The sequence below is a fragment of the Rhopilema esculentum genome, chromosome 13, assembly GCF_057945365.1.
Source record: "Rhopilema esculentum isolate cy_ngs chromosome 13, ASM5794536v1, whole genome shotgun sequence".
NCBI lineage: Eukaryota > Metazoa > Cnidaria > Scyphozoa > Rhizostomeae > Rhizostomatidae > Rhopilema > Rhopilema esculentum.
The window spans coordinates 782,376-798,658 of NC_142827.1; the positions used below are offsets into that span (position 1 = coordinate 782,376).

At 36.9% G+C, this 16,283-nt stretch overlaps 2 protein-coding genes across 2 annotated transcripts in view; both read left to right on the forward strand.

Annotated features, from left to right (window-relative positions):
- The window catches only part of LOC135691661 (protein kinase C alpha type), a 29,090-nt gene extending 21,407 nt beyond the window's left edge, over window positions 1-7,683 (forward strand). The window contains exons 13-16 of the mRNA XM_065209598.2: window positions 285-365; window positions 578-685; window positions 1,258-1,398; window positions 1,946-7,683. Of these exons, the coding sequence (XP_065065670.1) occupies window positions 285-365; window positions 578-685; window positions 1,258-1,398; window positions 1,946-2,101 (486 nt within the window). The 3' untranslated portion in view covers window positions 2,102-7,683. The remainder of the gene's footprint in view (window positions 1-284; window positions 366-577; window positions 686-1,257; window positions 1,399-1,945) is intronic.
- A 4,192-nt stretch (window positions 7,684-11,875) lies between these two features.
- On the forward strand, window positions 11,876-16,071 carry LOC135691922 (uncharacterized). Its single transcript, XM_065209924.2, has 3 exons — window positions 11,876-12,379; window positions 13,218-13,872; window positions 14,827-16,071. Exons 2-3 carry the CDS (start codon window positions 13,228-13,230, stop codon window positions 15,799-15,801), a joined length of 1,620 nt encoding a protein of 539 aa, XP_065065996.1. The 5' UTR covers window positions 11,876-12,379; window positions 13,218-13,227; the 3' UTR covers window positions 15,802-16,071.
- Window positions 16,072-16,283: the final 212 nt, after the last annotated feature.

The following is a 16,283-nucleotide window of genomic DNA, read 5'->3' on the forward strand; positions in this document are numbered from 1 at the left end:
TTCTTTTACTAAAGATATCCTTTCATTCTCGACATTGTGTCTTTATCAAATTTAAAGCCATTATTTTCATTATGTTTGCAACTAAGTTTAATAACTTTATCAATGATTTCACAAATCTTGAAACTGCGTCATATTTGCTCATTCTGGTCACATTGGTGAACGTGCGGATAGTGTCCTGCCGTACCGAGGTACCATGTGTTGCAAGCTTCCTGTGACGTTTTCATTTGATGTCCAATGTAGTTAAGCCATCTGTGCTTTGCCTTAGGATGTCTTTGATCCCGTAGATTATTGCTTACCAACCATATGGAGCAAGCGTTGATTGGTGGGCCCTTGGCGTTCTTATTTACGAAATGTTGGCAGGGCAGGTAATTATCCTTAGCTTTGTTTAGCTGTTCCTTATAAGTTGTCATTAAACTGCGTAAAAATAACCACGATGTTTTCACGAAAAACAATTAATTATTTATACTGCTTTGCTCAATTTATAAAATTTTCTGTTTTCAAAGTGCTTTCATCTAAAAATGCTTCGGTCGACACAGAAGCACCAGCTGACAATGAGTTTACAAACCTCTTTTTGCAGCCTCCGTTTGATGGAGAGGACGAAGATGAGCTATTCAACTCCGTTCTAGAACAGAATGTCTCTTTCCCAAGATCAATATCCAAGGAAGCAGTATCAATTGTCAAGGGTGTAAGTACAATAACATTTTCTTAAGTTGAAATAATAGTTATTGATTAATAGCTGTATATAATATGTTTAGGAGTGGTATTTGGGTGTATTTTTTTACTTTTTCGGGAGCATATTTGTTTTCAAAACACCTGACTCATTGTTTGTTTTAATTTGATTATGACTTGTTTGTGCTTGTTTCCTGCATTTGTGATGCTTTCAGTATAGTTCCTAGCAAGACATTCTTGTTGATGCGTCATTCTCGCAAGACATTCTCGTCAGTATTGTAATGTAAGCAAGTTCGAATGTGCTATTTCACAATGAAATTCACCTGTCTGTGTTTCGGTTAATGTAGAGCTCAATAAATGCCTTTGTACCTTTGTATTATCTTATCACTTTCCATTTTAAGGAATAAAGGAATGGCGATAGAGCTCGTTAGTATAAACTGTTCCATTCTACAAGCCTTCGTTCTTACTAAAGTTTTCAGTCAGAGTTGCGAAAAGGGCTACTCCTCTTCCCTTTTACTTCTAGAGCTAGCTATTTTTGATTTCAAAATTTAGTGTACAGGGCTAAATCTATTTTCTCTGCTTTTTTAGTTTTTAACAAAGCATCCACAAAGACGACTAGGATCTGGTGAGACAGGGGAACAAGACATTAGGGATCATGTGTACTTCCGGCGCATTGATTGGAATAAATTAGCAAATAGAGAGATTCAGCCTCCTTTTAAACCAAATGTGGTATGGCATGTTTTGTTTTGCCTTGTCTTGCTCTGTTTAATATGTAGTTTTTTCCTGTAAGGCAAGCGTGACGCAAGAGACTACTAGCCTACAGCTTGACGGTGTGTCTAGACCACTTGTTTTAACAGTGTTTCTAGGCCTACAAGATAAAGGAGGCTGTTTTCTTTGAAGGATTCTGACATTGGAAAACATTTTTTAGTTGCCGTAAATTCTCGAATTAGCCCCTTGGGGGCTTATTAATTTTTGATATTTTTGGATAGGAGGTTATCCAGGGGGGGGGGAGGCTTATACGAGGGGGCTTATAAAATTACAGTAGACATCAAAAAGATATTATTATGTCTGTGTGCCTGCGTTTTTCTGATTGGGTTATTTCGATCCGCAACTGGCATTTTCAGCTGTTGTTCATAAATAAGGTCAAATAGGGTTTTGTCTTATTTCGTAAAGAGATTAGGTGATTTGTTATGGTAAATTTGCTATTTCACAAGTTGATCCTTAGATATTTAGAATGAACATTTAAGATGTCATTTGATAATTTCCTTGATTTCAGCGATCCAAGCGATCATTCGACAATTTTGACCCCGAGTTCACCGAGGAAGCTGCGAGGCTGACACCAATCGACAGAAATTTCATCCAAAACATTGACCATCGCGTATTTGATGGGTTTTCTTTCGTGAATCCTACAATGAATTCGCTGGGTAAATGACATTTTAGCAAGATTAGTACAAGTTACTTATCCTATGGGAAATCGAAGGCCCTTGCACAGTCATCGAGGTAGTATATTTAGAATTGAATTTAATCATTTTGGGCACAAATTTGCACATATATTCTGCATATATTCTGCATATATTCTGCACTAAGTGTCTTCACTTGGTATTCACTCATCACCTAGAAACATATAAGGGAACTTGATCTTAGCGCTCTTGCAACGATATTCCACTACCAAATCGGATCCACCCCTTTTTATGGGAAATCCTGTCTTGCGATTTTTCCAATCTGTCCCCTATTGTGCTCAACTTCTATTTTCACTAGATTGAAATTAACGCACCGTTGCACGTGTTGAGCTTGATCGGTAATTAAACGATTCGGATCTTTGATTCCAGGAATTGATTCCAGGAATTGCTTCCAATATCCACCCAATGCTAGTAGGATAAATCTTCTTGCCATTTCAAATAGGATTTTGTTCGCAATTTGAAATATCGTTCACTACCAGAGCTAGGCCAGCCAAAGCGATTAGCGTAATCGATTTCGGCGGGAAACCTATTGTTCATGTTACCCAATCATTGAGGGGCCAATCATTGAGGGGAAGACTGGCTTTAAATTGTTTTAGAACAGTTCAAAAGTATTAAGCAATGATAAACTGCAATGATATCAGCAAACATTTACCTAATTGCCTTCAATTTTTGGGCTTTTATCAACTAGTAAATTATGTACTTGCATCAATGACCATACGGGATTCATACTCTGCTTATGCACCTTTTCTTTCGATATCTTCAATCGTCCTAATTCTGAAGTTTAGAGACCAGATTATAAGAACCCTAAGAATATTTATTCTTAATCAAATATCAGATGCAAGTCTCATGTCATTACCACAGACGTTCTAAAGCCTTTCTTGTTGCCTGCAAATTTGGGTCTTTTATCAATTAGTTGGAGTTCTATGAAATATAATAACAATTTATTAGGTATGTTCAAGTATTTATCGCTGATATGCTTGCCATTATGGGACTTTAAAATGGCAAAACGTTACTCAATAGCAATAAATTGTGGCATCATGGATAATTGATAAATTATGATACCTTATATAACTTGTATGTTGGGTTAAATCTAAGCAACTTGCTCTCATTAATTTATATATTGAAAAACTGTATTATTCAAATAATTTCCTTTGTAGTTTCGCGGGTTTTATGTATTATCTTGTTATTTCGAACAAAAACGATTTTGAAAGAAATTTTCTTGTAAGCTATCCTAATTGTAATTTAAATTCGAATTTCATCTCTTTGAATATTTCCACAACACTTTCTCTGCAAGTTAATCTGTCTTGAATTTGCCAATTTGAACAAGTTTCAAATTTTCATCATGTTATTTATTTCTAGCTTTGTTGCATAACTACCTCAGGAAGTTTGTTTTATTTTATGTATCAAAATTTCTTGAAAACCTTTGGTCTCCTTCATAAAATCTTTGTCTAGCTGTCACTTTATTCTTTAAAAACCAGTGCATTCAATGCAAGTTGGATGCCAAGCTCACAATGCTTAAAAAAATGCCAATCGAAGATTTCAAGAATATCTGATACTGCATACACTGTGGGTCTCTCAATAAGGAACAGCTTTCCTCCTGCCTGTTGATTTGTTGATATTTTGCTACCTAGCGCCCGAAGGTAGTTTTAAGACGCTAAAAAGCGGTGCTTATCGAGCAGTGTCCTGGTCCTTCCCGCTTGATGTGACCATACCTCGTGATTCCTATACAGAGACCTTATCACTCGTGCAGTCTTTGTAATATGAGGCGTGCGATCGCACGCGCACGCCTCCACACACGCGCAAATTGTCCAAGGCATGCTAATCATCGCACGCGCAAAACAAAGAATTTGCCACAAAATTTTTTTAAAATTGCTCAACTCCAAGTCGCCAAAGACGGTTCTGTCGTTGTCCAAGGTGTTGTTAAAGTATTCCAATAAGGGATTTAACAACAGCGTCAAAAAGATCGCTTAACAGTTAATACGACAAGATCGCTTAACAGTTGACACATTGGGGATTAATCTGCAATCAATACCTGGTGCTTACTGTCAAAACCCGGCAATTTAATTTTCGATCCAAGAGATGTTTTCACTGTTCGATTGATTATTCTGTCCTTCGGTAATCATGGCGAAAAGAAAGAAAGTGGAGCTGGCAACATTCATTGGTTGAGGAAAGAACGAAATTTTCGGTTTCAAGTCGGAAAAGGATGATGCTACTTCGATGATGCTGATGGCGTGTTTAGTACGATGAAGTTGTTTGATCGAAAGCAATGGAGCGACAACAAGGATTACGGGGTCCCAGAGATCACTGCTTTTGCAGCTATTTTCAAACCCCCCCCCCCCCCCTCCTCAGCGAGACAAAGTTTGACGTTTCGAAAGCTCTCAAGGAATGGAAGTCATTCAAAAAGTACGTACACTATAATGCTTGTGGGATTGAAGCAAGAAAGCTGTGGAAAAATACGCTTTCTTACAGGGCAGACGAGTACCCCAACCTGTGCATTCTGGCAAAGATAATGGTTGCAATATCTGGCTCCAATTCATCGGTAGAGAGAGCATTCAGTATTCTCAGCATATTATTGTCAGATAATGTCACACAGGGTTATGGAGATGAGACTTCGCATCGCAGTCAATGACATTATATGGACTGACGAAGAAAGGGAGAATATTTTGAAAAGGGCAACAAAGATCTATCTTTCGAAATGCAGAAAGCAAAAGCTGGATAATTACAACAGTTTATCGAAGAAACCAAAGCTAGATAAGGAGGAGGAAGCTGAAGAAAGCTCTGATGAAGAAAAGTGACGGTGACTGTACTTATTTTCAAATTATTTTAAACTTGTTTTTGTGCCCAAAAAAAGTGTGTTCATTTCGACGTTTGTGTCATTTCTCTACCTTCTCATTTGATTGTTAGCTCAATTCCAAAGGAATACCGATCTAACGGTAAGATATTTTTTATGAATATCCGCTAAGATATTCACGGGTAATAGAATTTGAGTAGGGTCTATGGGTAATAGAATTTTTTTTCAATCCAGATTTCTTTAAGTGACTAATTAAATTTAACATCTTTAAAAAGAACCAGAACAGTTTCTCCGTCAATTACCTTGGTTTCCGTTCAGTTTATAACACAAAAGGTCTCCTCAAAAGCAGCACCCAGTTCTTGACAACAGGGATGAGAAACAACCGATAAAAAGCGGTGCGCATCGCACGCCATCGCACGCGCAAAGTAACCAAGGCGTGCGAAATGCCGCACGCGGCCTATTTTCATATTACAAAGACTGCTCGTGGCAGAGATTCGAACCCTTGGACCAGTACCTTGACTACTGATCCATGCTCACATCTGTCTTCACTCTTTTTAAGTAGAGATATTTATCAATTTTCATTTGGGCATTTCATTTTTATTTTAAAACAGTAGCCCCATCAGTCCAAAGGACTGCTTTTCAAGGGGGAAGCGCATCAAAACTTTCCATTGTTAGAAACCAAAGGAATTAATTAATATTAAATCTATATGTAAAGTACAGGAAACAGCTATAAAGTAAGTCCGAGAAAGATAAATTGCTCCTGTATGAAGAGTACCTGTATGACATCTAAAGATGATTCATTACAAGTCTGTGCACCCCGGAAAGATATAGCCTTGTGCCTATTGCAAGATTTATTCAATGGAACCAGAACATTGACAGTGGCATTGCGCAAATTCTTATTGATTTCACTTGCTGAGCTTTTCATGAAGAGGCTTGAAAGATAGCATGGCGCAAGATCTAATAATGCTTTGTATTTAAAATCAGTCTTCTCGCTTTTTATAATAAAAGTAACGCTTGCAATAATAAAAGAAATTGAGTTTCTTGGTCAATATTGCGGCAGATTTATCATAGTTGCTATTGGTGACAATTTTTTGCAGGTCGATTTTGCAATTTTCGTAAGGTTTGCAATCTAGTTTCATCGCAGCTTCCTCAATCAAAGAAACTGTAGCGGTAATGTGGCCCTACGATCCCATGATACTTTTTGATTGAAGTTGCTTTAGATATGAATTATCTGGAAATTTCAAAAGCCCTAGAGCAAGAGATATTCTACTTCATAATATAGACCAGGTTAATATTGAGGTAGGTGCCACATGAAAGCGCGCAAATTGCTGTGGTTATTTTCGAGTACCCACATATGTAGGGGTTCAGAAAAGTGATGGTGAACGGTAATCTGCTGGGGTCTAAGGGCTGAAATCAGATTTATAACTTCACAAAATGGCAACAAAACCACTTTAGAATAATCCATGAGACAAAATGAAGTTCTGAAGTACCCTTGATTTTATGTGGAAGCTTTTTGTCGTTAAACGTAAGAAATATATTTTTGCTATGAATATATGTCCATTTTCTATAGAATCAAACAATCTCTTGCATCTTTTTAGAAGTTTTTGGAGTAAATATGTTCTCCTTCTTAATCATAAAATCACACATCTAGTCTTCGGTTGTACAATAATCGCCACTCTTTCTTTTCTTCAAACTACAACATCGTCAGTTTGCAACAAAGTACATCCATCTTCATTTGGAAAGGCCTATTCGATTCACATTGTTGCATGGCTCTTTTAATTCACATACATCATTTCGAAAAGATGCTTCCTCATTTCAATCGCTGTCTTTTGACAATGATGATATTTTTGCCATACTAGGACAGGACATGCAAAATGAATGCCCTTACAGACCTTTCTTTTTGCTGCAACACCTTCCAACACAAGGCTTTTCTTTTTCTAGAGAAAACATAGTCATTGCCATTCCCATTTTCACTTGCGCAAGATATAATCTTTTTCTTTACGTAGATGTGTGCCGAGGACGCAATACACCTGTTGTTGACAAATATCTTTATCATCAGAAGGTAGGCGGAAGATAATTTTTTGGATAACTTGAACTTTGACGATAACTATAACTAATCGAAAAGGTTCAAATACTTTTCTTTCAGAACCCGTTAAAATACTCAGAACAGCATTATTGTGATTTTTTTCCAACAAAGAGCTAAGACCTCCCTATAAGGTCAAGGGTAAATTTTGATCACTTGGCCCTTTTTAATTGCAAAAAGGGATCGTTTTCAACTGAATATACACAGAAACGGTCTTACCTAAGGCTGTGAAGCAAATAATGTAACTTGTGTTGTATCCAAAAGAAAATATTCCATTTTTTCCTTCGCAGTGGCATTTCATCTCAGTGCTAACTGTTTCACCCCCGTTTTCACCCCTTAGATCCTGTCGGAGAACCTTCCACTGCGCAGCATTTTCCCACACGTTTTCTTTAGAAATTTTGTAAATATATAAGGTATTGTTTATGTGTCTTTAATTACAGTTCTGTTTCTCTAGTTTTCGCAGCCAACACAATCGTTGCTGAGGTAATGTGTAAACGTGTTGAACTAATTGCCATATGACTAATCCCATTAACATTATTCTTATTTCTGATTGGTTGTTTAGGTGTAATTTACTTAATCCAAAGTTGTTAATCAGTTGGATTTGTTGTTGATCGTAGTTGGTTGTTGAGTTGATGTAGGAAAGAATGCACGGTTTTATCGATTGATAATCTTACGGTTTACCCAGCCTGTTTATTGAGTTTTTCTCTCATTACGTGATAAAGAATCAAAGAATGCATGGGGTGGGATTCACCTCAGATCCCAGCAGATTACCGTTCACCATCACTTTTCTGAACCCCTATATATGTGGGAACTTGAAAATAACCACAGCAATGTGTGCGCTTCCAGGTGGCACCCATCTCAAAATTAACCTGGTCTAATAATCTCGTGTTCTGATCCCAAGCAAGGCTATCTTAAAGTTTTTAATTTTCAACGATATCAATTTCAGCGCCATTAATAAAAAATGAGCGGGTCGCTTCTTTATTGTCATAAATCTTTTTATAGTTTGATAGAGAACCTACAACCATTTCCTGCGCCTTTATGGCGTTTAGTGGCAGTTTGTTCCCTTGAAACAATTCCTTTTAGCCGATCATCGAGCTCATTGATGTTTATCGCAGAAGGCGAAATTCTTGTGTCGTCAGCATACGTGGTGACGTCGCATTTACAGTTCTGTACACAATATTTTTGACCTTCAGAGCTTCGGTCTTGTCCAGTTGATTGTAGGTAAATAGTTGCGACAGTAACTACGCAACCAAAATCATATTGGGGTTGAGGATTGCCAGCTCTTATCATCACTAATAAGGTTATCGAAGGGGTGTACAAGAAAAAAACCAATCTTTCAACTCTGACTGAGCTCTTTGAGAAAGCTGGAAATATCTCTCAGTAGACGAACCTTGCTAAACTAATGAAATCTTTCCAGTACAGAAAAGAAGGTCAAAAGTGCGAATAGAAAATGCAAAGCAAAATGAAGGATGCCTTTCTCATGGCTCCCTAGTCTGTTCTAATTTGACTGACACACGAGCCATGACATCTAGGATTTATACCGCAAATCTCTGTACCGCGTAAACCAAGTTATATATTCACTGAGAGATCCCATGTCTCAGAAGCTGCAATATCCTCGAATCTCCAAAGCTAGTTCAGAAAATGCAAAACTATAGGGATATCATTGATAACATTCCAAAGAGTGATTAATTGCTCGTTTTAGAACAGAAGCCCCAGTTTAAGCCTGTTAAGTGGGTACGCTATATAACCCCTATATGGATGAAAGTAAGATTAGCCTCGGCAATGACAAGATTTCTGTTAGAATCTTGAATAATAGTAATGTTAGCCTTGGTAAAGACAAGAATTATGTTACACCCCCAAATGAATTACATTAAAATTTGCCTCGGAAAGAAAAGACAAAAACCGCTAGCCTCTGTCTCAAAATAGACGGATGCATCCAATGATATAGAACCCTTTAGGGGTCACGCAATAGCAAAGCAGCTTTCTCTGCTAAAATATTTCAGTAAAACATTTTACTTGCACTCCTGTGGCTATCGCTAGTCAGGGGTCGCCTTGGTAGAGCGACCTATTTAGTTATTTTATTTAGATGCTCGAAATAGAAATTATAAATGTTCAATAGTGTATAGTAAACACTCTAAAATGATATTTTTAAAAGGAATATGATGAGCGGTGAGCGATCCCAGATTGGAAAACGTAAGAATAGTCTATTGTTGAGTTTAACCAATGGCAATTTAGGTGACCACCGAAATTCGTTGCGACATGGTACTTTTGAATGGTGATAGAATGGATTTTAATCATAGTTTATTTTTGTGTTGGTGTTGGTGTGAACTTGTGTGGTGATTTATGCAGCATTTGCCTTGATGTGTTAAAAAGAAAACAGAATGGATTGCATGTTCTATAATTCTTGCTTCACTCTACTTATTACCTGTACCCCCTAATGGGAGTTTGTGGCTATCTAGTTGGCATTGAGTGTAATTTGCTTGTAGCATTGGAACCTTGATTATACACATTCTATAAAAGACCTGGTCGGGGGCGTGGCTTTAATTGCTTACAGAAAACATTGCCAGAGAACACAATCCTTTCTCTCTCTTCTATGGCTTTTCATCTTTCACCTTTCACTATGGCTTTTTTGATTTCACTACGCCTTTCACCATGGCTCTTTTAGTTCATTTTTTGCCTTACTTTTTCTCATACGGCAGCAAAATCGTTAACTGAATGCCCGTAGGGAAGTGTTTATCTATATCCTACCAAACATTGAAAGCTGAACTATAGTTTAAGCATCACCGATACTTAAACATCATTGAGGACTTAAGCCGATGCACCAACGGCCACTGAAAGTCTTTATGAGAAGCAAAGAAGCCTCAAAAAGTATGTTCAGGGCTTTGACTTTATCTTGAATATCACTAATTGATAAGCAAAATGAAACAGTTTACCAACAAGCATCATCCATTGAAAACCTAATTTTCTAACGTATTCACAAGGAAAGCTTTTGAAAAAATTCCGTCAGGTTAGCTGGTCTTTAAACCTTTTTAGACCTCTGGAAGCTCTATGCTTTATTTTTATTATCTAAATTGAGAAGGATTTTCGCGCTTTTTATTAAGCGCACGTGCAGGGCCCAAAAAGAAGTAACATGGTAGCGGCGCTGCCAGGAATGTAACTGAAATCCTTATATGTTCCAGGAAGGAAAAGGAAGAAGAGGACAAAGGGAAAACAAAACAGGACAGAAAAGGAAACGAACGCAAAGAGAAGGGAACAAAAAGGGAAAGAAACAGGAAAAGGAAGGGAAAGGGACTGCATTTGGTAGCGTAATAAGGAAAAAATGTGGAAGAAAGAACAAAATTGTGACAGTGAAAAAAGTCATAAAAGGAGAAAATGAAAAGAGAGATCTTGAGTTTCGAGATATGGCCGGAACGGAAAATAAGTAATTCAGCTGGATAATCTGGCCTCATTTTGTGCCGAATAGTCTGCCTGCTATGTTACTGCAAATCTGTCACCTTTAACGAATATCACTGCAAAAATGAAAATCGTCCGAGAAAAAGAAATAAAATGGTGTAAATAGGTCATTTTTATAAATTATGGATCAGCCAAAATTTTGAGTCAACGTTAATAACTAAACAAATTAGAAACTTTTTATCTTCAAAGATGATTTTGATTTAATCGAGAACAAAAAGGATTGGGTGCAGGGATGCTCGAGACACAATTTAGGATAGTGAAGTAGTTAGATACGTGAAGTGAAGTAGTAATAAGAAGCATGAATGAGAAGGAGCTTGCAAAAACTAACAGCAAAGAATTTATATCCAGGTTTTTTCAAGAGAAAAATTGACTTTGAAATGAAATCGAGGTGAGCCTCTGAGCACTAGCTGCTTCGTCAATCAAATGTTCAGTTGAGTCAGTTGCTGAAATTGCGTTCAGCAGCTACAAAGAAATCATCCTGAAAGGCCAATAGGAGAGAAAGCTGCTGAAGATGAAATGGTTGTTGGATGGAATAGAACTGTGCTTAGCCGATATGACTTAATAAAAAAAGAGGCATCGAGCAATTACTTTAGAGTCGACTTAATCAAAGAATGGTACTTTGTTACGCAGGCAGGCCAAACTAACATACGCTCAGTTAGCATGGCAACCAAGAGAATCAAGCAAAAAAGCGTCGAATTTGCCTTAAAACGCGTAGGTCTAAACAAAAATTTAATGGATAACTTATCTGAAACTGAAATATTAAGCAACGACGATTTGAAGAAGTTGTTCCATGAATGTTGAAGTGCTTCTAGAAGGTGACATTGGCAGTAAGATTTTACGAGTTTCTACATTGAGGTTTGAAAAATACTGAATATCATGGTTTAACCTTCCACCCTTGATTGAAGGACGTTTCAGTGGAGCGTACCTAGTTCAAATAAATATTTCCATTTCATCTACGCACTTTGACATTGTTTGTTGAACTGAACTAAATGAAACTGGTCCTCTATATCTTCTGCATGTGTCTTGAAAAAATTTCCAAATCAGTTTATTCTGGTCATTGGCTTGCTACCAGAAAGCGAAAACGTTGTTAGCCCTGTGCACATGGACCCAAAGGCCGGGTATGGTTTACAGATGTGAACTCTAAGCTTATGTCAGTGGACTATAAGCTTATGCACTATGAACTCTAAAACGCAGTTTGGGAGATCATCGATGTAGATTAAAAGGAGAAAAAATGTAATTTTAATTTTTAGCATTTCATCGGTTTCTCTAACTGCAATAGTTTTTGAGTTACTACGCTATTAAGAACAGCTTCGATTATAGGTCTCGACACACGAGACAGAAATAGCAGGCGCCAAAGAAAGAAAAACTCCCATGCAACACTCATTTTGTTTTGAAAAAAGTTGGAAGTATTTTCGGATTGGTTATGATGAATGATAATTCTCTCTACAAAATTGCAATTTAATTTTATGTCCTTTATATTATCTGACACTTAAGGTGACGTACTGGTATCTGGTTGCTGCTAAAGGGTTGGGGTGTGGGGTGGCAGTGAGCTTTATCAGGCCATCCCATCTGACTCATTAGGCTGGAGTCACATACATAGTCATGTTTGGTAGCTGCTTGTGAATAAAATTTGTAATATGATGCGGTTTTGTATACTGGTGGCTTGCTTGAGTCTGTGAATAGCGATTTAAAGGTGCGGACATTTCATGGTATCAGGCAAAGATAAAGACAGGTCGTCTTTACAAACAAATACCGGTTTAAGTTTATGCGCTTTGAAATCCTTGGTTGTCAACCGACGATTTTGATGTTTTCTGGGTCTTTCAAAGCAAACCGTTTTGATGGCTTGAAAGTATTGCTTGAAATGTTCCTCTTGTCACAAAAGGATTTTACCAGGATGTTGTCCAGGCACTCTTCAGAAAAAAGGTAACTATGACTGCTTTACGGGTCTGTCCGTGTTTGATTGTGATTCAAGACAGCAAACTTTTCTCGTATTAACAATTGATGAAAATCTTCCAAGATTTCTTACGGCAAATTTTGCAGTCGTTTTGGCATTGCATTTGGTGTTGATTAGTTGGTGTGTTGTGAACAGATCAATTTTGAGCGCATGCACTATTTCAAGAATATCACGTAGAGAAATTAGTTGTCGTAGAAGACCATAATAAGCAACGACATTTTAACATTAAAGCATTCTCACGGCAATATTATGTTGCAATATTCCAGATTCTGTTTGGCAGTCACTGATTAAATCCTTCTTAGTAGTTTCTTTGTTTTGGATTTCACATCAGAAAAAAGTGTCATAAATTACTGTTAATGTATGTTGAACATAAACAGGCGCAAGTTTAGATTGACTGAAATACATAAAGCAGCTTGCAGCAGCTTTGATATCTTTCTACTTTTGAAATGGTTTGGTAATAAGTAGGTCATTGGCCCTATTAGAATTGTTAGCAAATATAATTGGCAAATAAACAAAAATTTAAATCTTTAATATACACCAACACCTGGAAATTGTAACATGATATCTTTGCAAAACCTATTTGAAGCACTAATTCATGAATACTTCATATAACCCGGTAACTAATGTCTAACTTTTTATTTTGATTTTTAATTGTGAATATAAATTTTTCGAATGATCATGCAGTAAAAAGTTAGCGTCCAAACTGTTAAATGTGCATTCATACTGGGCCGCATTCAGTTTCACTATCATATTATATAGGTAATATGTCCATTTTCAATGTTTTCATTTTACTCTTGTCCCATTAAGTGTTTAGGGTATGGATGTAGAGAAAACCAAATCACGCCGTTCATCGGTATCAAAAATTGACTCCCCGATAAAGAAAAAGATTGCAATTAGTATCGAGAAAAGGGAAAGAGAAGCCTCGTTCCTTCTTGAAAAATTGCAAACAAGGAACAGACCAAATTCCGGCCTGACACACCAAGCCGCTACTGGAACTGGCTCAACTCAATCAGCCTTAAGAACAGAAGATGTAAAAACAGTCAAAGGTATAGTAAAGTCAGCAGAAAACCTGAGTGGCAAAGGACTTTTAGCCGCAGACCTAATTAAGAATCTACAGTCGCAAAACTTGACATCACAGAGAAGGGGAAGCCAGGGATATCAAAGTTTTGTTGAAACAAATGATGCAACAAAAAGTCTTTCACCCAGGCTTTGTCTGACATCTGCTGCCAAGAGACAAGTTAAATCTGCCAGACATAAGAATGCAGAGGAAGTCAGTGTCCATAGGCTAGATGTTCCAAGACCGAAGTCAGAAGTTTCCTACCGACAACCTGAACTCACTGGAGACTTGTTGAGAAGAGCTAGTTTGCCTGCATCAGATTTTCGTAACAAGAGGCTTGCAGCCGCCTCGATACTAAACAAATACAAGAGCGCAAATACTCTGAATAACGAAGCAGCCGATAAGGTTAATCCCTTCTATATTTCTTTTCGATAATTAATGTGACAACTGGCTTTTCACTTCACATTTACTCTCACACTCTGAATCGTGTCATGCAGGGAAGTTTTACGTGAGAAAACTAAATCTTCAAAGTTGTAAGCAAATATCTTAAAAAAAACTTCGTATTCAAATACTTCAAACCAAGTCCATTTTTTTAGGAGCAAAACCTGCAAAATCTTTCACAAGATTTTCAATATCTAGTTTTTAAGATTACCCAACTCTACAAACATTAGCATAATATTTTCAATCAAAAGGACCTATTTGATGCCTATTTTGATCATTTTTTCAAACTGAAATACATTATAAATAGTTCGTGAATAGCATGATGCCCTTTTTATTCTCAGCCTTGATTCTTAAATCATTCTTAAATGATACAACTAGTTAAACCTGGAAGGAATCGAGAAAGGACATTCAAATCCTTGCTTTGCTATGGTTCTTTATCATAAAAATATTTTGAAATGAAACATACCAGCTCAACACAAGCGTGTGACTGAAACATTTTGCTCAAAAATATTTGCTCTACATACTCAGAAAAGTGAAAATCTAACTGTCGATGAATCTAGCCTGGCAATTATTCCAAAACTTTTTTCTCAGACTTTCAACATTTTGACTGTCAGTGTTGTCTTTTATCGGGATTGTTTCAAGAAAGCGCAGGACAATGCCCTTCAGATTTGCTTCAAATACATTTCAGTGTACTTCTTGCAGTCATTTTCTTGCAGTCGTTTAAAACGATTTCCTTATGTCTAAATTATCACCCTTACCCCTCTGTGGTAAGAACATAATTGCAGATTTGCATTTTTCTCAAGCATCAACTTTCTGAGCATTAGGAGGGGGCAGCCGCTCCCCCTTTGCCCCCTAGCTACAGTACTGCTCAAATTTGTAAAGATCAGCTGAGTTCTCATATGAATTGTTTAACCGCAGGTTTCATTGCCTCAAATAAGAAGGACTGGAAGTGCAAACTCAATATGCCGGGAATCTTATGAGAAAACTGTTCCTTCACGCGAAGTGCAAAGAGATACGATAAGTGCAAAGAGAAGATCTTTAACGCCGCGTGAAACGGTCACTACACCTGCAAAACAGCAAGCGAATGTCAACAAAATTGTTGAGAGAACAGACGATAAAGAGAGAAGAGATGAGAGATCTCGAACAAAGATTAAATATCATGAAAGTGACCAAAGCTCGTCGAGTGAAACAGAGAGTGACAGCGAGAAGGAGCAACCTGATGAAGCGAAAAGGAAAAAGCAAACAAAAGTTTCCCAGACAAAAGGGAAACCTAAGATCATTGTTTCTAAGAAAAGCTTAAAAAGCAAAGAGGAAACAAAGCAAAAAGAGTCCAGTAATAAGGTTCGGAAGAATGACGACAAGGATGAAGAAAGTGACAGCTCTAGTGACAGTGACAATGAAAAAGATTCTTCAGATGATAAAAGTGAAGATGAAAACGATAGTGATGAAGGAAGCGACAGTGGCAAAAAAGAAAATTTAAAAAATGAAACAGTCAGTAAACTGGTGATAAAGGACGACGAAGATTCTTCTGAAAGTGAAGATGAAGACAAAACTAATAGTGGATTGATTGAAGATTCTCTGCTCGTCAACGAAGAACTAGAAAAGTTGTCAAAGGAAATGGTTGCACCAGGCATGCCAGCTGTTGACTTGCAAGAAATGCATGAGAAACTTCTTAGTAATGGTATTATTAATAAAAGGCGAACAAAGAAGAAAAGTGAAGATGATGATGAAATAGCGGAAGATGTGGATGATTTGATAGATACATTAGATGATCTACTGGAAGCTGATGATGAAGATATTGCATACGCCACAAAACAAGAAATGAAGAAAAAGACTTTTAAATCAAATGTCAAAATGATGATTACAGCGGAACGTTTTAGAAAAGAAAAATAGTCGGTAACATGTATTTAACGTTTGAAATTTACAAACTAAACGACCAGATCTCTTCAAATGAGCGACCCCTAGATGGTTGACGGATTGTATTTTAGGATCATTGTCAGATGTTTTGAATTACTGATTTCTTTCAGTTAAAGGACGCAATCTTTTTGGAAATTTCTGCTAAATGTAGAACAAATGATTACTTGCCATGTATAGAGCAAAAATAACATGATAAAGATTACATTGTTAATAATTTTCAATGTTATGAAAATTAAATTTGTTGCATTCTAAGTTTTCATCTTTGTCTCTTTATTCTTGTTTTGCTGAATCCCCTATCAAAATTCAAGTATTCCGTTTATACTGAAAATAAATTTTACATCCAGTTGATTGATATGAATACTTTCCACTTTAAGTCATTTTGATAATGTCTGCTTGCTGATCTCTGATTCTGAAAATCTAGCTCTAGCATTGCTAAGATTAAATCCCCCAAATCTGTT

Excerpts from the sequence above, each read along its gene's own strand:
- LOC135691922 (XM_065209924.2), top strand. The coding sequence starts at position 13,228 with ATGGATGTAGAGAAAACCAAATCACGCCGTTCATCGGTATCAAAAATT. Across the intron at positions 13,873-14,826 it reads ATAACGAAGCAGCCGATAAG|GTTTCATTGCCTCAAATAAG; the intron begins GTTAATCCCTTC and ends GTTTAACCGCAG.